The 21,383-nt window shown below is 31.9% G+C and overlaps 2 protein-coding genes across 2 annotated transcripts; one reads left to right on the top strand and one right to left on the bottom strand.

The window, feature by feature from the left end:
* Nucleotides 1-1,002: 1,002 nt before the first annotated feature.
* On the bottom strand, nt 1,003-7,196 carry LOC119690051 (solute carrier organic anion transporter family member 1A2). The gene is made up of 7 exons (XM_038105036.1): nt 6,852-7,196; nt 6,588-6,776; nt 3,469-3,625; nt 2,643-3,401; nt 2,333-2,585; nt 1,952-2,240; nt 1,003-1,894 (listed from the first exon to the last, which is right to left on the bottom strand). Exons 1-7 carry the CDS (start codon nt 6,916-6,918, stop codon nt 1,137-1,139), a joined length of 2,472 nt encoding a protein of 823 aa, XP_037960964.1. The 5' UTR covers nt 6,919-7,196; the 3' UTR covers nt 1,003-1,136.
* A 3,529-nt stretch (nt 7,197-10,725) lies between these two features.
* LOC119662591 (V-type proton ATPase subunit S1-like) lies at nt 10,726-15,074 on the top strand. Its single transcript, XM_038072241.1, has 4 exons — nt 10,726-10,967; nt 11,021-11,123; nt 11,181-11,448; nt 14,086-15,074. Exons 1-4 carry the CDS (start codon nt 10,861-10,863, stop codon nt 14,940-14,942), a joined length of 1,335 nt encoding a protein of 444 aa, XP_037928169.1. The 5' UTR covers nt 10,726-10,860; the 3' UTR covers nt 14,943-15,074.
* The last annotated feature ends 6,309 nt before the right edge of the window (nt 15,075-21,383 follow it).

A 21,383-nucleotide genomic window follows, 5' to 3' on the forward strand; every position in this document is an offset into this window, starting at 1 on the left:
GGATCGAGTCTTTTTTTATGTTTTTGCTACATTGACAACGAATCAGGCAGCTGTTGCGATAATTATTTTATACTTTTGGGGATTTTACGACGTATGGCAAAATGTTGTGTGCGATTTGAACAGAATTTTCACTCAGAAATGTGTACAAATATAATGCAAATATTTCCATAAAGGTCGAGAAATCATTGAAGATGACGCGAGGTGTAAATATCCTAACAAGTCATCAATGCTGAGAACACGGAAAAAATTTAATAAAATCTGTTTGCTAATAGGAAAATTATCATAAGATCGTTTGCTAGAGAAATAGGATTTCTAAAATCTTTCGTTGGGAATACGCAAAGTGAGATCAAGTTCATATCTAAAAAGACGTTTCAACAGTGATTCTGACACATCTAATTCGACAGGGCTCACTTAAATCGGCAGCGAAGTAAAACAATATAACCAAAGACAAATCCTACAAATGTCGTCAATAGGTATACAACTGCTGCCCTCTTCACTATATTAAAATCATACTTGGTGACTTAAATGCCGTGGCCTTTGCCGCTACTACAAACATGGAAGTAACCAGTATTTAGAACAGAGCTGGTGTGGTATTTGACGAGCTTTGCTCTACAGATTTTATCGCTATAGCTGACCAGTTTTCACCAGTGTATAAGATACTATAGTTTAGCGTGGTTTTAAATGTAACTGTACAAGTTTATAAAATCCGTTCCCAAGGTGACTCCTGATTTTTCTTACTTAAGTTGTTCTCGTTTTCAATTAGTGAAAAGGAGTTTACATAATTTCATTTTGCGATTGGATATTGAGGCTTGGCAAAAGTCAAATATACTTTTTTTCATCTCTGTTATGTTTTCGATAAGAAATCGTAGTTCAGTTAGGAAAATTTAAATTTTATGCTCATAAGAAGTGACAAGAGTTATAATATAAAACTTTATTTCATTAAAATATAAACAATACATTTTTGTTTTATTGTAAAGAGCTTAATTGTTATTGTTTTGCATCTTAAAAAATAGTCTTAAAAAATAAATAAGATAATATATACTCAATAATTGAATTCTTATCAAATATTTAGGTGATCTTGAAATTCAAATAACGATCTTGTGAAAAATGTTTATTATTCAAAAAATATATTCAAGTTAGAAATCGGTTTCTGGACTTTGCGGACGTACTGTATCCAAATCTGTTTCAATCGGTGCTGTTTTGCTTGACGCTCCACTACTTGTTGCGTTTGTTGTTGTAGCAACTGCTGGAGTTGTGGGAGAAGTAGTTAAAGGTGTTATAGCAATATTAGGATCAGTATTTTTATTTTCAGGATTAAAGGACTTTAATGCGCCCAATTGTGCTCGTACATCCTGTGCTGATAAATGATGAAGTGGAACATCGGCACGTGCTGCCATTCTTTTAGGACTTGTGGTTCCATCATTCGGTTTATGTTTATCTGGTGGAAAAACTACTTGTGCGTAAGTAACGCCTGAATTTGGATCTATACTTTGTTCGCCAGAAGAAGTTGTAACTGAACTGGGATTCCGGAAAACTGTAATTTCTGGGCGCGGTGCTGCACGTGCAGGCAAAGATTTTCTACGTTGCATCGGTGAAATATTTGTACTGGTAGTGGCAGGGCTGCCACCAATTGCTGGAACAGCGATAGCAGCAGGAACAGCTGGTGAAGGGTCTTCACGTGGAACTGGCGAATATAAAGAAGGTGTGTAATTAACATCAGTTACTTTGCAGTTATAAAGATTAAGTCCTTTTGCAAAAATAAAAACAAGTACATCAAAGAATAAGCCTACAAATATTAATGACGCCGTAAGTATATTAAGTATGTTGCCATGCTTAGGCGTTTCACGCAGCACACAACGTTCATATTCTGGCGCCCAGTAAAGACAACTGGTGCCTAAAAAGAAAGTTACTAATCATAACAGCAATTCTAAAGAAAAAAATGTTGACTTACGAGTTACAACGTCATATGCAAGGTGTACTGGAATATATGCAAATAAACCAAATAACATTACTTCCATAGCTAGGGCTAACCCCTTATCCTGAGGCAATACACTCCTCAGACTTATTAAAATTTTTCCAATTGCTGTCATGCCATAAATGCTAGCGCCTAGTAAACTTAACACTTGAAAAACCACCAACATAGCGAAACATGTGTCAGCACTACATGAGCCCTCGGTTGCCCGTATATTTTGTGCGGTGTGCATATCGTAACCCTGTCCACAAGTGCAGCCTTCATAGAGCTGTAAATTACAACAATATTAATAAAATCAAATAAAATAGCATAAAAGTATTCTACTATACTACTATAGTTCTTAACAATTGCTGTTCTTACCTCAACATTATTTATATTTGATTTGATTGTACAACCCGCGTAACATGGTGAATAATAAGTAACAGTAGAGTTCTCAGGACATACTGGTAAAAATTGTGTCGGCTGACAAATGCATTGTCTTGAGCAATATGCCTGTTGCACCTTTCCGTTTGCCGTACCTCCAATTGGACCCACTTCACATTTGATGAATATAAAAGCAACATAAATACCCATCAATAGGGTGCCTAAAGTTATATTGATGCCCGAAATAGTTCTAAGAAGTTAATTCTTAATTTTGAATATTTTAAGAAATCTACATCACATCTCTCACCTGCCAGATAATTTTAATTTAGATATAACCAGTCCACCAATAAGCATACTAATCGCTGCTACTGGCGGCTTCAAAAAATATGAAACAAAATGCGCTCTCCATTCTTGTTCCAGGCCGTCTTCTTCACTAAAGGGCAAAAAGAAACGTGATTGCAGATATGCTTCCTCTTGAGACATGTAGTTTATAGTGGCCGCTTGTATAAACATAATGCTCAAAAGATTGAACATAAGCAATTTATTACCAAACAAACGCTTTATAGATGGCCCAAAATTTGTATCATCTATATATGTTGAAAATTGACTACCAAATTGTCGGTTTCGAGATTCTTCAATTATACGTTGTGCAGCTTGATGGATTACGGTTTTTGGCAAACGCCTCGGAAAGAGACTCAGCATCAATCCAGTGACAAATATAATAGGAGCCAGTATAGCCCAACCTAACCACCAACCAACTGATGTAGCACCTACACCCAGTATCAGTATAGAACCAACTTGTAAACCGAAAAGTTTTGCTCCAACTGTGGCAGCTATGACAGCAGGACTATCGATCGATAATGAATTGTCATCTATATATGTTATACCAATATTATAAAAGGCTAAAGATCCCAAGCCTATTGAAAGTTGTAGTACAAACAGTAATACAAGAGTAAGTGTAAAAGTTTGTTCTTCAGTAAGTGCTGATTTAGCCATTGGACGTATTAATGAAACTTTACACACCTCACTTCCAGTACTTTGAACAGCTGGCACAACTCCATCAGAGCTAAAGTTAGAAAAAAATAAGTTTGAATCATACGGAAATCTACATTGATTGTTTAGTTTATACTTACAAATTCATAATTGACGGTATGATAGCTACCAGACTGGTAACTCCTTGTATCATAATTACACCACCCATCCAACTTATTGGATGTAATTTATGCGCCCAGTATGCAAAAGCCAATGCAAACACAGCTTGAAATAAACCACTACTTACTAAAAGCCAATCTACAATAAAATATAAACAAAAGGTTTTATTAAAAATAAACCATGTTTTGAACCTCCAGCCAATATATCGCAAAGTTAACACCTAACAATCCAACAGCAAAACAAGCTAGTCTGTTTCAGATGATAATATCAAACCTATAGTTAAAGTTCTACTTAGACTTTCACTTAGGAAGATTTGAAAAAGAGTTTTATACTTGTTTTAGAATCTACAAAACTACGAAAACTACAAAACAGAATCATAAAACAGATATTGGATGGCCAATCCAATGTGAAAGTAAAACTGTTCGATATCGAATGCTTTGTTATTTATAAATTTTCCACAAAGAAAATATAATATTTCATCTTAGATTCATTGTATCCAAATTTTCATTAGTGTCATTGAGATATAATAGTTCGAAATATGTTCCTGAACAGCGTAAGAGCTGATGTGATTTTTGGCTATCTAACTTCACTGCCCACCTTTGCACCACCAACTGTAGCTACAACTCCACCAAGGAGCTACAGTTGAATATACGCGTAGAATATACTTATCACGTCGTTGGACCTTATGGAGTTTATTTTAGAGAACTTTTTTCCACATTTACTTTACGATTCTGTTAAGTTTGTCTTGCGTATCGATATGATGAACAGACAATAAGCAGACGCACCACTACAATAGAGATTTTTCAGCTAATCCGTGAACGTCAAACTTCTGAATTTGTTCTTTCATCAATAATGATAAAAAATAAAATGAATGAAACACAGAGTATTTATGGACTCTAGAATTCGAAGAGAGCTGCTCTGATAAATGTCAATTATGAAGTTCCAATCTTTAAATTGTGATGACAAATATTCGCAATCGGATAATATGCAAAAATTTATGAATAAATAAAAGATCGTTTGCTAACTAATATGCATAACGTATATAACTGCGGTTTAGTTAAATGGAGGACGGAATCTGAAAAGGTACAGATATTGGATTTATGCATCTATATCTATTGCACATTGATAATTAGATCATTGGATGTCTTTTTGAGATGCTTTCCACTCAGTATTCAGAGACACTAATAATTGCATTAAAAACAAAAGGCGTACCGTTCCAAAAGAGTGTTTTGACATCTTAGATAGAATCATATCTCCTCTAAACGATTTTCTTTCTTAAGATCGGGTGTTGTTTGCTGATGTTTCCATTTGAAGAGGCTATAATAATTATATGATATAAATATCGTCCACTGGTTACTGGTTGCGACATCTAAAAGTGACCATGGGTTTGTTTTTTGGTTGTATGTAAAGTGACAACTTATTTTGAATAGTTCTTTGTTTTGAAGTTATTGGGTCGAAGTTTCTACCTTATATGTAAGAACGTCGATCCTGTTCCTTTTGTTTATTTTGCAGAATATTTTAATAAGTTTTTTGAGTTCGTTTAAAGTATTAGTGTAGTCTATGACATCACTTCAAATTTTTAAGCATCTTTTCAATTCTCCTACTTCCCTCAATTTTCTTATAGCTGTTGCATGTCATCTACTCCACTTGGTTAAGATAATGACAATAACATTCTGAATACTGTTAGTGTCATAAAACTGGGAATAATTGTGCTTTGGTGTAACTGTCAAGATTAGGTTAATTACAAATTTTTGCGAATATGACGTTCACAAATGCATTATGTATTATTATCAAATCAAGTTTCTTAGGATTAAGACTTTAAATATTCGATTTTTTGATGGTAACACAAATATCCTCACACACGCTAGGCAATGACGCTAGGTCTTGATTAGGTACGATATATCCATATCCGTACGATTGCATCATTAAATTTTTATTACTATTCTTTTCTCTTTTTTAGTACTGTGAGTAAGCACTTCGGTGATACTCATTGTAGTATACTAGGTGGATTGATAAGTATCTGCATTCACAACAGGTGGCAACGTCAGAACAAAGTCAATCATATTTTGTATATCTGGTAAGTTTGGTTAGCTTTTTACAAATAATTGAAATAATACACCATCCAGATACCGACAGGTATGTAAGGATATTTTTCACATCAGGCCTAATTACTTTAGTAAATTATTTTTAAAAACCGTGGTTGAAGTGATTATTTTTTTTTATTAATACTTAACTTTTGCCAACTTCTTCCTTATATTTGAAAACCATTTTTAAAAACTCATAACAGAATTGAATTGTCCATTCAAAGTGACTCATATAGCTATTATTATAACACTATTTCATTGATTAATATTCTTGTTTCTAATAAAGTAAAAAATATAAGTGTGCAATAATACTTCTAAATATTACATTAATTACGATAATAAAATAAAGGTGTAGATAATATGATGAAATAATGTAAGAAGATAATAGAATCTTCACTTTATAGTATGCAATAATACAAGCCGTAAATAAGTCAGATTTGAAAGAGTTTGTTGACAGCTTTATTTAGATCGAAAAAAAGATTTCCCAGCAATATGTATAATGTATATATGCATGGAAAAATATCTGCAAAATTTTGAAATTTATATCAATGATTTTGGTGATAGTTCTTTGGTATCTGATATTACGCATACCTTAACAACCTCGATGACTCTTGTCGAAGCAGATAACATAAAAATGTAGTAAATCTATGTACAATCCGAGTATACATATATACTAGCAAATATAGATATCAACGAAAATTACAACAACACAAGCAATAACAAGAATTGAGAATGTTACTAATCGTATCAGAAAATTGTAGCTGATAAACGAAATTTATACTACGAGTTTGTGATATCATAACTATTGTGGTACGAATCTGAGCAATGTAAAAATTAACTTTTTTAAAGTGGGAACGAAAGCGTAAACAAATAAAAATGAAAATATAATTCTAAAATATCGCTTGAACCACTCCCCCCACATGTATGACTTATTCTCTAATAAAGGTAAGAACAATATACAATATGTCAAATTACGTTTTGAGAAAACCAATGTCATACTGCAACGCCTCACTTACCTACTACAATTGGGTCATAATCATTTTCTAATGCAGCCTGCTTAGCCGATATCCGGAAATATGTTTCACAGGCACCTTGTGTGATGCCAGCACAGGCGAGTATAATAACGAAAGTACGTAAGCGTGCATATTTCTGACAACCCGGACCACGACACCAACCCAATAAACGTATACCACAATCGACGCTATCTGAAATTTAAACACAGACACTTTAATTAGTTTCGGATACTACGCCCACCAACGAAATATTGAAACTCTACTCACCATCCGGGATGTTATGAGCATTCACAGCTATTTGTGATAAATCCGAACCACGATCCGCGGGCGCCATTGATCTATATTTTTCTAATTTTTTTTATTTATATTCAATTATTTGATCGTTTTTGCTAATTTGCTAATTTTTCTAAACACAATTCAAATGAAGTGCAATTTTCTTTTAAACTCAACACCTTCGCTTCACTTTTGTTTCATTGCAAAACATTTTAAATTAATTTTTTGTACTCTTTTGAATAAATAACAGTAGAATTTCCTCTGTTCGCAACCTCTGTTCAGGCTAATATACTCGTTATACGCCAGTGAGTGACTAATACTGAAACGCAGGTGTAATTGCTTGCCCGTCTTGTGTTTTACTCCAATTCCAGCAACATATTTCCTTGCTTTCGCCGACAGCGTTTTTTTTTCATTTTGTTGTAGATAAGCTAAAATTTTATCAGTGCTGATAATAAAATTAAAAAAGTACAACGAAAATTGCTTCAATATGTAGACTCACCGATCTTCTATAATAAATTCTATTGTACTCGTTAAAAGTCCGCAACAAGTGCCATTTCAGTTTGTTGATACGATAGTGTCAACATGTTGCAGGCAACATGTTGCTAGCTTAAGCTCCGCAACTGCTGCAACAAGTTCACATAAAATTTTTTTTTTCCACTGAATGTGCTATTTGTATTAACAGATAACCAATATACATAAATAACAATTCGTTGTGAACACATATGCACGGTATTTAATTTAAAAATGCTCTCATGCCGGAAGATGATTTCTTAATTCTGGCAACAAAAAAACTCGTATTAATCGTGGATCAATTTTCAATATTTACTGCATATATGGTAAATATGTTTGTACTTAGGGTGTTCTCAAAATGTTGTGCCTGGCCATAAAGCAGATTTTGAAAATTTTAGCTGTTTTAAATCTCAAATAAATTTATAATAATTTTTTTTTTCATCGGTCGACGCAAATATTTGCGAAAATAGAAAGGCACCCGCATATCGTTGCGATAGAATTGTGGTAAAAAATAATATAGTATATAGTATATATATAATTTATATAATTTATATAATTTATATAATTTGTATCTTGAGTATTTAAAAACATTAACTTCTGCCGCAAAGTTCTGGGAACTTTGCTTCATCATACGCAACAGTGAAAACACTGAAAATCTATCAGCCTCGTTAGGAAATCCCTTCTGGAGAACCATGAATTGCACTTATTGATTCAAACGCAGAAAATGTTAATCAAATGGTGTTTATTGAATGTGGAATATAAATTAGAAAGCTTATAAAACTTACAAAACATTGTAAAAAGGTTTCTTTCCTTTCCGCACAAATCAAAATTCTTGAAAAAAAAAACACAAAAAACGGTAAGGATCTGGTAACTTGGATTTTACGTTTAAGTTATACAAACTTTTATATGGAAAATACTATACACAGAGACTTAAGAGTCTGAGAGTGTGCAAAACCACATCAAATACAGAGTATTCACTTATTCAGAATTGTACTCTGTTAAATCAACTGCAATAGTACATATTCCTTCAGGACACTATACTTCACCTGAATATAAATTCACCTGAATAATATATTATCAGAATTGAAAGGAGCTCTTGTTACAGTGGATCACACAAATGGTCGTAGATACTATTGAGTAAAAGTGCTTTAAACACTAACTTGTGGTTTATGAAACAAAGAAGAAGAAGAAGTAATATAGAATCGATACCGGAAGCGTTTATTTGATCAAAGAAATGTCAGAATATATCCTGCAACATACTTGGCTAATGTCTAATGGATAAATTTAGCGGCTGCTTCGCTGCACACAATAAAAGGAAAACTATTTTGCTTTCAGAATAATAATGTATTAATATATGAAAAGTGACTGAAAAAATGTATGAATATTTTTACATAAAAATGTTCTTCGGCAAAATAACTAAACATTTTTTAAAACAAAAAAAAAAAATTATGCATATTCGAATGGCAAAGAAAAAACAAAGACAAAATTTTATTTAATTTAACGCTGTTTCGAGTATTACCAAGTACTCATTATTAGTGGTCTTAGGAAATAATCGAATTTCTTTTTAATTAGTTTATATGGTAGTTGTGGTGGAGGGAGGAACGAGTCCTCCTCAATTAGCTAGTAAAGCCTTTTTGAATCCACAAAACCTCGTAATAGTGGGTAGTAGAGAGAAGGTCAAGCTACAACCAACCAGAGGCATTTATAAAGGCAAGAATGCTGATGCTAGAGATATCGCCGAGTGTGTTGAAAAAGGGAGCCCCCAGAAACATAAGGCTAGTTCAGACCAAACTTGGACAAAGACACATCAGGTGTACTGGTGTTCTGTTTCCGAGAACTGGTAGACACGCATTTAAAATATGTAATGCGACTTCTATTGTATTAAAGTAAAGGAAATAATTGCTTTATGAAAGTTAAATGATATTCGAAACTTATAGATAGAAGTTTTAATTTAGATATTATAAATCATACATCAAATCACATTTGTTGCTATCGAAAGTTTAATAGTTCATTACAAGACAAGGTGATCACGCTCCACGATTATCGTATCATGCTTGACCTATTGAGTGGTGGAGAAACTTGAACAATAACTAATAGTGTTGAGAAAGCATTAACAGCAATCGACTGGAAAACTCTTTACAATATTCATGATTCTATACGCATAAATAACAAGTATCAAATTATATGAAACGGGCAGCTATATAAGCAGCGGTTTTGATAATTTGACTTTTGATAACTCTGACTAGACAAGTGTTTGATTTGGTACTTGCTTCTGGAAAATGTGTTAGAAGAGATCCGAATTTTCGGTAGAAGGATCGGTTGACCAACGATATGAAGAAACTCGATACTACCAACTGGTGACAGGAAGCCACTGATCCGGTCGACTGGGGATGTTACTGGATATGACCAATGACGACTTACGTCTGCCAAATAAGTAATTAATTTAGGTTGAGGAGTCATAATTTAAGGTTTCAACAGAACGTACATTTAAATATATATTACCTAGAGTCACGGAAAATATTAATATTATACTTGTACCATGTTATGGACCCACTGTTGTGCTGTTTGTAGTAGAACTTCTCACTTTCCTTTTTCTCTTCTCTTCTTTTCAGTAAAGTTTCGTATTAGTCGACAGCATTCTAAAATTATATAATCTTGAAATTGAAAATTCGTAGGACAGTGACATAACAGATGACAACAGTTGGAGTTGTCACATTTAACCACTTTGCTTGAATTTCTTCTCCATAATTAATTAAATCGTTTTTTATTCGAAGTGGACTACATTAAGTAACCATTCTGGGGACTTCAAATATATATCTTCCTTTAAATAAAGAATATTTATTAGCAGCTAGTTTCGCTAATATATTAGTAGCCTTGTTTCCCAGAATTTCCCCCGTATTCTGGGATTTGTCCTGGTACCAACTGTTAATTTTATTTTACATCACATTTGCTATTACCCATAGATCAAATTAAGTTGAATTACTCTAATTCCTAACAATTTTAATAATTATATTTAAATAATAGCTGTTTTTGGCATGTATACACGAATATGTTATATACAATGTGTGCTATTGATAAATAGTGAAATGCTATATACGCTATATACATACTTATGTGCGAGTAACATTAGTTTATATTTTACTGCTAACTTAGAATACTGAAGAGAACCTTTAAGCGTAGTTTGTCTGTCCATTGGTTTGGCTGGTATAAGACCATATATCTTTCACAGGAACAATTTCGGACCTATCGAAGTGTAATGCTCGATATACTCAATTCATGGTTTTTCAATAACCCAAGTAAACTTAGTAAGCTACAAAACTACATACAAATTTATATTTCGTAAACTGTCAAAAAAGTTGAAAGTTTTTATATTTTGCTATAAGCAAATGTTTCTGATAAGAAAAATCCTCCAAAAAGCTCTAAATTCAATTCTGAAGTTGTGAGATTTTAAATTGTGTCGGACATCACGGCTGATATTTCACGAACTCATATAATGGTCCCACCATTATATGTACTTGAAAGGCTACTGTTGTTAATGACATTTTACGTCAAAATAAGAGCTTCTTATTACAGTCCGGTATACGTGTGGGGTGCTCATTGGTTTGAAAATTTTACATTTGGGATTGACATTTCATAACCTCTTTTATTTTAAGCACGGAGATACCCTCATTGACAGTAACTGAATCTTACTATTTCGGAACAAAAATGACACCACTGCTTAAGAACCACTGCATAGTAGCCTTTGTGGAAAAAAATGTAAACATAATATTATTCAAGAAAACTCTAATATATTATTTTAGTGTTTTGTATTAGCTAACTCAGAACGACTTTCTTTGTACTCAAGCAGTTACAAGGCAGCCATGTTTTCAACATATGAAACAATACACTCCAGCGACCTATATTAATTTAGTCGAGGATCCGATCCAAGCGCTGCGGACGATATCACAACAGAAACTGAATATTTGGATTAACAATACGGGACAGAAAACATATCCGATTGACTGCACTCCTGGCATAATTAATTTTATATATTTTAATGATACCGTCCGAATGGAACGAAATCAGAGGCTTATTCATCATGGTGACTGATTTATAATATATATAAAATGGGTGACCCATTTCATATAAGTTTATATATAAAATAGATTGGTTGAACTGGCTTAATATAGATCCTTAGTTGCATTGATCCTTAGCTACCTATTAGAAATGTTATTTGAGAGAATCTAAATTACTTAATTTTCTTAGGTGATTGCAATCGATAAGCAGAGTATTTATGGTGTATAGTATAGTATAGTATAGTATAGTATAGTATAGTATAGTATAGTATAGTATAGTATAGTATAGTATAGTATAGTATAGATATTAGTATAGTATAGTAATAGTATATATAGTATAGTATAGTATAGTATAGTATAGTATAGTATAGTAGTATAGTATAGTATAGCGTATAGTATAGTTAGTATAGTATAGTATAGTATAGTATAGTATAGTATAGTATAGTATAGTATAGTATAGTATAGTATAGTACAGTATAGTATAGTATAGTATAGTATAGTATAGTACAGTATAGTATAGTACAGTATAGTATAGTACAGTATAGTATAGTACAGTATAGTATAGTACAGTATAGTATAGTATAGTATAGTATAGTATAGTATAGTATAGTATAGTATAGTATAGTTAGTATAGTATAGTACAGTATAGTATAGTATAGTATAGTATAGTATAGTATAGTATAGTATAGTATAGTATAGTATAGTATAGTATAGTATAGTATAGTATAGTACAGTATAGTATATAGTATAATATAGTAATAGTATAGTATAGTATAGTATAGTATAGTATAGTATAGTATAGTATAGTATAGTATAGTATAGTATAGTATAGTATAGTATAGTATAGTATATGATAGGGATTCCACTGCTGCTAACGATTTTCGTTATTAATTTAATATTTTATTACAGGCATAATTTTAGAAAATAGTTGCAACAATATGGATATAGCAATGTTTATATATTTGTTTATGTCCCCAGTTCATGAAATTCCATTACCCTGAAATGCAGTATGTTTCATTCACCGTATATCTCAAATAGTGTCCTGTTATATATTTACATATAAAAACAGAGGGCATCTCAATCAAATTACACAACATATAATTATATGCAACATATAATTCTTTAATCTGAAAACGAAAAAGATCGTATCAGAGAAAATTTCAAAATTGCCAAGTAGAGGGTGTTAATGAAAGATCAACTTGAAAAATCCAATTTTTTTGTACATCACATATTCTTTAATTTTATTTACTGATAATTCTACTTTAATGGATTTGGATTTTCGTTATTTTTTCAGAAAACCTTAGTTATCTCAGAATGTTTAAGAATGCTGTATTTTATCTACCATATATCGTATTCCCACAATCGCCTTCTAAAGTAAGCTACTTACTGTTTTTTTCAACGAGTACGCACTAATTTATTTATTTTAATACTCATAGGTCTAATAATGCCATTAGTCTATAAACACAAATGATGCTCCCAATCAGTAGCTGATGGGTCGCTTTTGGATCTTCTTTACTCCAATTGTGACAAACTTCTTATGAGCAAATCTATTGATACAAAAATGAAACTCATAGTGCGGCATTTTGTTAACAACTTATGAACGCTGCTCGGACTTAAATCGTTGTGTAACTATATGCTAAACACTTAAACACACTTACTAAATAACAAAATGGTGATACATTTTGTTTAAAATATAAAAAATATCCAGAAATTATAAATTTAAACGTGTAATAAAAAGCTCGCCACAGTTTTTTTTTAGTAAGTTCGCAGCACTGTACCAAAAACATAGAAATATTTCAATGTTTTTGATTTACAGCATCGGTTTTGCTTTCATCACAAAATATATAAAATATTGAAAGGAAATGTTAGGATATATTAGCATATATTGAAGGAAAGAGTAGCACCATGCAAGTTGGCAGCACTGTACCAAAAACATAGAAATATTTTAATGTTTTTGGCTTACAGCATCGCTTTTGCTTTCAACATAAAATATATGAAATATTGAAAGGAAATGTTAAGATATATTAGCATATATTAAAGGAAAGAATAGTAAGTTGGCAGCACTGTACCAAAAACATAGAAATATTTCAAAGTTTTTGGCTTACAGCATCGTTTTTGCTTTCAACATAAAATATAAAAAATATTGCAAGGAAATGTTGAGATATATTAGCATATATTAAAGAAAAGAATAGCACTATAACATCCTAATAGAAAAGGCAGAGAAAGCTTAATAAAAATTATTTCCCATACTTCAAATACTGATCACGTGAAGTGAATTAAATGAAAAAATTGAAAGATATTGGTCTAGTCCAGCGAAGACGAACCTTTTTATAATCGCGTACTAAATATTAGAAAATATTTGTTGAACTTGTGGCGATCCCAGGCCCTGATGACAAAAACAAAAAATTTTTTTTAAAGCAAAAACGGTCTTTACACTATTGACCGTGCCATAAGACTATATACGCTATAGTAAAAACGATAATGTGCATGCTATAAAACTTTTCATATATATCACTGGTGACATGCGTGTTAAAGGTTCGCCATCGCTAGTCTATTTGAGCGTGAGCTTATTTATTCCACAATTACTTTTTAAATATTACAAAAACTATAATATTTCAGTGCATACACATTTCAAGATAAATATATATTTTTTTTTTCTACAGATAAAATAATTGCGAGTATAAATTGCGATATGAAATATGAAAATAAATCTGCTGTGTATATCTATATGTCAAAAGAAAACCCGGAACATATCAAGTTAATAGATACTATTCATAAACGTGAACGTCGCAATGCGAGTGAAAGTGATAGTTCTGCTCCAACTGATAGCTCTGCTCCAACTGATAGTTCTGCTCCAACTGATAGTTCTGCTCCAACTGATAGTTCTGCTCCAACTGATAGTTCTGCTCCAACTGATAGTTCTAATAATAGTTCTAACAATAATTTTTTTTTTGCCTCGAAAGAATTTGTATTGGAGTTTACTAAATTGGAATTGAAGTATAATAACAATAGTGCGAAGAACTTAAGTATCTCCAATATGGATTGCACCACTTCTAACATCTTATTATTAGTAACGCTGACAACATCCAATTCATCAAAAATAATATTTAATATATCGCTTATTCAGAACTATAATATCGTAAGTAGCATAGAGTACAACAAATGCAAGATACATCCATTCCTATTTGAAATACCCAGCCAATTCTCGTATCTTTGCAAGTCGTTGGAAGTTAAATGTAAAGATTTTGTGATAACGTTCGACAGTGTGCAATTTGAGGTTCTGTATAGATTAAAAAATCCTCCGACCAAAAAACCTGAATCCAGAGAAAAATTTCATTTCAAGCCGCCATGGAACTGCGTTGGATTCGTGACGCCGGCGATTGCATCCGGAATTTTCGTGATCATTTTCATAGTATCAATTACTCTGTGTGGAATCAATTGGATAGCTAACATAAGCGGATGTGACCTCTATGACGACCCTACGAAGCCAACAATAACAATACCACTAACCGCGCATTGACATCATTTAGTGTATATGATATCATATACATATACACGGATTTAAGTATGCTGGAATTGTTGAAAAACTAAATTCTGTAATTAACCTGTGTCCATTAAACAAATAAAAATAAGTGATATATATTTTGTTGTAATAAAATTTGTTTAGCATGCAATCGAGTGTGCAACTAATATAAAAGGTATACATACATCACTACTGTTATTGCATTATATATTGTTTAACGATTTCATCCATTACGCTGAACTCTTAATATTTGTCGAAAAACAAAACTTTTAATTAACTTTCGGTTTACTCATAGAGCAACTGATCTATATGGTGATGATACCTAAGTTTTTTTCTATGTATCAGAATATACTCATATATATAAAGAGAAATACAAACCGACTTTAACTTTGCCGAAACATCAATTCACTTTTCATAGATAAATCTATTAAAAATCAATTATTTACTATTTATTTTCTAGGTTTTTTTCAAAATTTCAACCCAAAAACTGTGTCAACACATGGCAGATTTATTCAAAAATTTAACTGAAAATTCCATATATACGCAATATGTAAGATCCTATGAAAGACCATTCCAATTAAGTGAAAATAATACTCATATATTCGACGACAGGAAACTTATCTCATTTGACGCAATATCCTTTTTCCCAGCAGACCAATAGACTAGGCTGCAGGTGTTTCTCAAGAAAGGTGTTACTGTTCAATTGCCATTGAAATGAAAAAAAGAAACTTTCATGGAGATGTCAGAAGGAGAAGGTGTTATATTCTCAAACAAAGGGAAGATCAGCTAAATATTTTAATAGAAAGTATTTCAGGCCAAATAATGAGAAAGGCAAGAAAAACTCTTATCTACTCGAAAAATTCACGAAAGGTGAAGAAGTAGAGGACATATTGACTTATTTTATCACAAAAGTGTTAAGACACAACATTGAATTTAAGTTAAATTACTATTAGAAACAAACGAATTCTGGACAATAAAGATTGTGTTAAATTTATTCATATGAGTGTTTAATATTACCGATTCAATTGTCCATGATGAAAATGTGAAGGTTTTTATTGATAAAATAACCAACATCCATTCCCAGATCAAAATTAATAATCTTTGCTAAAAAAACGAAAACCACCAAATCGGACAGTTTGCAGAATATATATATGCCAAGGACTTACCAAGGAAAATCAAAATGCTATAACATAACACTTCAGAAAATATCATTCAAATCAATATTACTTTACTTTGCATAAGAAAAAGACTAATAGACGAGATGGATGAATATAATTTGGTATATAAAATCCCCTGTGGAAGTGATGCAAACAACGTATTCCAATAGGTATATTATGTTGGTGTACTAATAACCAATGAGCTGTGAACAAGAAACGCTGGAAACAAACATGCTCTGAAGAGTCGTCCTGCCACACCTGTTAACCAAAGCACGGCGAGGTGATCAACAATTCTACTACAAAAAGGCTTGGTACAAATTTAAAGGTCACCGGTTCAAAATTAATTGTTAAACTTATATTAAGATTATTTAAAAGAAACTCTTCAATTTGACTAAGGACAACACTAATAGCCATTTAATATTTTTGTAAACAGTACAATATACTATATACTCTTATGTTTTCTTTAACTGTTAACTATAAATATCAACCATCTTCCCTAAGATGGTCTATAGAGTAAACCGAAATATCTGTAAATAAATAAAAACGAATTTAATTTTGTTTCAATTTTAAAGCTAAAACAAATGTTTTATTTTCTCTTATATAACATAAATTCTAAAAAAAATCCTTAAACCCGAAAATAAAATAACACAAACGATTGTGGTAGATACCAACATTTCTAAAAATATTTAAACACATTTTTTTTAATTACCGTATCTAACGCAGCAGATGCAAAATATTAAATAAGTTAATTCGAGTCTAGCAATCAGATAGACTCAGATCAGAACTGATCCTTGAAGATAATTTTGTTACATTTCACTTTATCACTAACATGTGTTGCCCTGTTAAAATCACGTATCTTCCCCACTCATATCTTCAATTTCAGACTTAAAAATCAATACTCGGGTAGATGTTATGGTCAGAATTAACAATTTGTTTCACATATTCGTCATTAACAGAAATTACGTTCGCAACATCTCAGTAGGTAATTATACAATTTTCTACAGAAATCTCGAGTTACAGAGAAGTTCTCCAGTACCCCACTGGATTAGAAGGCGTTGATAACACCAGTATAGGAATTCAGATACATAGGGACTAAGATTTCACAAATTTGATTTTAATATATAAAACCACGAGTCATGTCCATCCCGTGCAAAGCAAATTCACAATCATCAACCTTATTAACGTTAACTGGCCTACGAATGACTCCCTTCAATACGAAGAGGAAGCATATAATGAACTACTCGAGCGAACTTGCTGATACAACTATTAATATTGCTACTCGGAGGCAACTATTGCTCATTAAGATGTTCTTCAATATTCGAGTTACACCAAGTAAGATCTTTATTAAGGCTTTCGATCTGCCAGATGTAGTAGGAGATATCCCAAAAGCCCATTTTCATTATCTTTGCAAGGTTAGTTAAGAAATTATCTTCATATACGTCTGCATAAAATCCTAGTGACTTCACTATTAGCACAAAAGTCATTTGATACGATGAATTTTTACTAATTCATAGTAAACACATTTATATCGATTTATACCGAGTTGTTGGCCTCATCATATATATTTCAAAAACTCTTCTGGACATCTCGACTGCTCCCTTGTTCCGTTCAATATTCCGATGTCCACTATATCAATAGATAGATATTGCGATGTTCAATGTTGATCAATGTGTCTTGACTCAATTTCATCTTTTTGGGTTCGATTGCTGTCATCGTTGTATAATTGCTTCAAAAAATAATTGTATTTGAAGAGCGAATTAATTTGAATTAGCTTTGCTGCCTTTTCGATTGTGAATATATTAGATGGATGAAAATACAGCAGAAAGTCAAGTAATAAGACCGAATATAAGCATGAAGACGTTAAGTATTTTTATAAAAATTAGTCACAGAAAAAATTATCTACTATTAGATATACCCGGAAAAGCTGTACGTTTATTTGAATCTATCAAATAAATATGTGTGTGCGATTGATCTTGAAATTAAACTCAACAAAAAGTTACTTAGAATGAGATAGAATAAAAACTAAATAGAAAATGCGAATGTCTACTTTTATAAGATCCTATTAAAAATTGTGAAATTGTGAAATTGTGAACGAGTTTCAGCTCTAACAATCAAGAAAACCGTTACATGTTCTCCCTTCTCGTGCCGTCACTGTCATTCTTCAATGGAAAAAACGATGCGCAAATTACAGTACAAAATAGATTATTTAGAAAATTGCATGAAAGATGTTGAAAAGCCCACAAATCAGATTTGTTATAATTTGATATGATTTGATATGATTTGATATGATTTGATTAGCATTGATATTTAAATGTTTACATGAGCGCTTTAGGCGTTGCTTTTCAAAATTTCTTCAGTTGCAGTGTCAACGAGTAAACACGTTTACGTGTATATGGAAATATACTGACGATGGGGTCATTACGGCTGCATTTTTCGAACACACAGTCTCTATTTAATCACCGAAAGCTTTATTAACTATTTACAACTACAAAACACTATAACTTTTAATAAAAGTCATAAAGAAGTCATTGTCACAGCATTGCGGACTTATCAGCATTGGTTTATAGCCACAGTAATTATTTAATAAGTCGACTAGACGACTGACTGCTAATCGCTCGGTTAGCTCGGAAGACATGGTGTGGTACACGCTATTCAAATTTTGAATGCTCTTCCCAATTAACTTAGTAAATTTTAATTATTTGAGTAGAATATTGCCTTGTAGCGTTAGAATTCGTTGTGTATTATCTACAATTATGCGAATATCTCCCTCTTCAACATCAATCGATATATGCGAAGCAACATCACTATCTATACGATCACAACGCATTTAAACGCATGTGCTCAGAAAACCATTAAGTTCGGATAAATTTAAGCTGATAAATACAAGTAAATACAATACTTTTTTTGTATTGGTTACACCGATATTTTGCTTGTGTTTTCCCAACGTATGAGCGAGACGTACATAACACTGCATCTATACTGTGGCTACACTAGCTAGACTTTGGCAAGATGTTTAAAGATGCCGAGTTAGGGGTTTAGTATGCTTGGTGATTTTTGTGGGACCAAAGAGTTCTTGTCGAAATTTGATGTCAAATACGGATTTAAGAGGATCACTCCATTTAGAACGATAAATAAGGCCTTGGCAATCATACAAATACAATCAAATTTGGAATTTTTAAAAGGGCTAGTATCACATAATCATAGCTAAACAATTGCCTAACAATGTCGTTGATAAACCAGACTTGCTCAATCGCGATAAAACTGGTTTTTAAGCATGGTGACATCTAAATGAACACTCAATCGTCTTTATGAAAGTATCCTCAAAATTTAGCTCCACTGAAAGTAGATCTAGTTTAGAATGCAAAACTGTTGAGAATCATTTTTCTTTAATTGAGAACAAAAGTTTGTAATACTCTTACCGACAGGTTGTCAATAAAGAGAACGCAGCTTGTGAGAGTCAATTCGGCAAAAACGCACTGAATTTTGGAAAAACAACTCCGATTGAACGTCTTCATTCTCTTAATTATATGGATTAATAATATGTACTATATAATATGTTCTATTCTATATATATAATATATGAGATATTCATTTTGTGGTTTTAAAAGTAAATGTGAATAAAGTTTAATAAACTTATAATTTGGATCAAATTTTTATTTTAATTTTATATATTTATTATAATTTTATTTATTTACTTAGTTATTGCTTGGTTACTATCATTAGGTGTAAAATATATTGTCATTCAAATTTTCTACACGGGACGTCTTTTAGTACTGCTTTCCTTTGTGGTTACTTGCGATAACTTGTCGGCACGTCGAAGTAATATCTCAACCAGAACTTGTTTATCAGTGCTGTAATGAGCAGAACTGGAAGCTTGTAACATCTGCATCATACCCTAAAAAGTATAGGTTTATCATATCATATATGAAATGGTACATCATTATATAGCCACTGTCTTAGATGTGACAATTTAGTTTGTTGAGATATCCACGCAGCGAAAATGAATCTCATTACTTAACAAAATTCGATTTACTTATACAACAGTTCGTGTTGGAACGGAATATTACTATAATGTTGCAAGCACCTTTAACTTCAAATATCTGATACTCTGTAACTTTCTTATTTCCCAAACTCAAATAATCACTTAAATGATAATCTTTTAATAATATATGAGATAAAGTTCAAAGACCATATTTAGGAATATTGCTACACATATTCCTATATTGCTACACAGTGGTATAACTGCATAATATCAAAAGAAGTCGACAATGAAGGGAGTGAAACAAACGTTGGTAATAGAGTAAATACTTTGTATCCTATTCACACTTTGTATCCTATTCAGTGAAAGAACCTTTTCTGAATATCTGCCTGTAAATAATTGGATCAGAAGGACTGACGGAATTATAATGAAGTTTTATCTGCAAGGCAATTTACAAGGTAAACAAATTAACCTCAGTGAACTTTCTAAGATCCAACGTTTAGTGGCTTCTCAAACCTTTTCATGGCACAAAATATTAAGAGCTAAAAGCATGGTAATTTTCTTCTCTCTCTCTCTCTAGAGCCTTTCTCTTTGTTTTTTCCTATTCGTAGTATCAGTGCAGTTACAAATACCATATACAACTACATGCAAATACATTTACTATTATTTTCAGATCACAGTCAAAGTTGTTTAACTAAAAAAAGTTTATGTATTAATTCTAATTGAGGAAAAGTAAGCCCTACAAAAAAAAATGTATGTAAAGGTACAGAGATACATTAAATTATGGAAAGTAATACATTTCCCTTTTCTACGTCCTTAATAGTTCTTATACTATTTATTATTAACATTATTATATAATTAATTATATATTAAAAAAGTTTCAAAACATGTATATGTGTAACGAACATTTCCTTTACCTCTCCACGTCCTCACTCTCCCTTGCCCCCATCTGGCAATGTACCTGACTATCGGATAATCAAAAATTTACACTAAATTTACTTTTTATACGGAAAATTTTTGTACTGATACAATTATAACGATTCTTAGATTTGATAAATATATGTTCAAACTTCCGTCTCTCGTTCCATTTCGCTATCTCTCTGTCTTGCTGTCTCTCTTTCGCTGTCTCTCTTTTGCTTTCTCTTTATTTATTTCATATCATATATTCAGTTTCATGAAATGTTTTTGAGAAATTTGCGGCTACCATAAATATTTCGTACTTTTATTGTTGCCTGATATCGATATGGCCGATAAAGTTTGATAACGCCGAGTCCATTCTTAACCTTGTTCACTACTAAAGCG

This window comes from Teleopsis dalmanni, chromosome X (assembly GCF_002237135.1).
Source record: "Teleopsis dalmanni isolate 2A chromosome X, ASM223713v2, whole genome shotgun sequence".
Lineage (NCBI taxonomy): Eukaryota > Metazoa > Arthropoda > Insecta > Diptera > Diopsidae > Teleopsis > Teleopsis dalmanni.

Coding starts and splice junctions, on each gene's coding strand:
- LOC119690051 (XM_038105036.1), bottom strand. CDS start 6,918: ATGGCGCCCGCGGATCGTGGTTCGGATTTATCACAAATAGCTGTGAAT. Junction 6,777..6,851: donor TGCTCATAACATCCCGGATG/GTGAGTAGAGTT, acceptor TTTAAATTTCAG/ATAGCGTCGATTGTGGTATA. Junction 3,402..3,468: donor ATACCGTCAATTATGAATTT/GTAAGTATAAAC, acceptor TTCTAACTTTAG/CTCTGATGGAGTTGTGCCAG.
- LOC119662591 (XM_038072241.1), top strand. CDS start 10,861: ATGGTCCCACCATTATATGTACTTGAAAGGCTACTGTTGTTAATGACA. Junction 10,968..11,020: donor TACGTGTGGGGTGCTCATTG/GTTTGAAAATTT, acceptor TTTTATTTTAAG/CACGGAGATACCCTCATTGA. Junction 11,124..11,180: donor TAGCCTTTGTGGAAAAAAAT/GTAAACATAATA, acceptor GTTTTGTATTAG/CTAACTCAGAACGACTTTCT.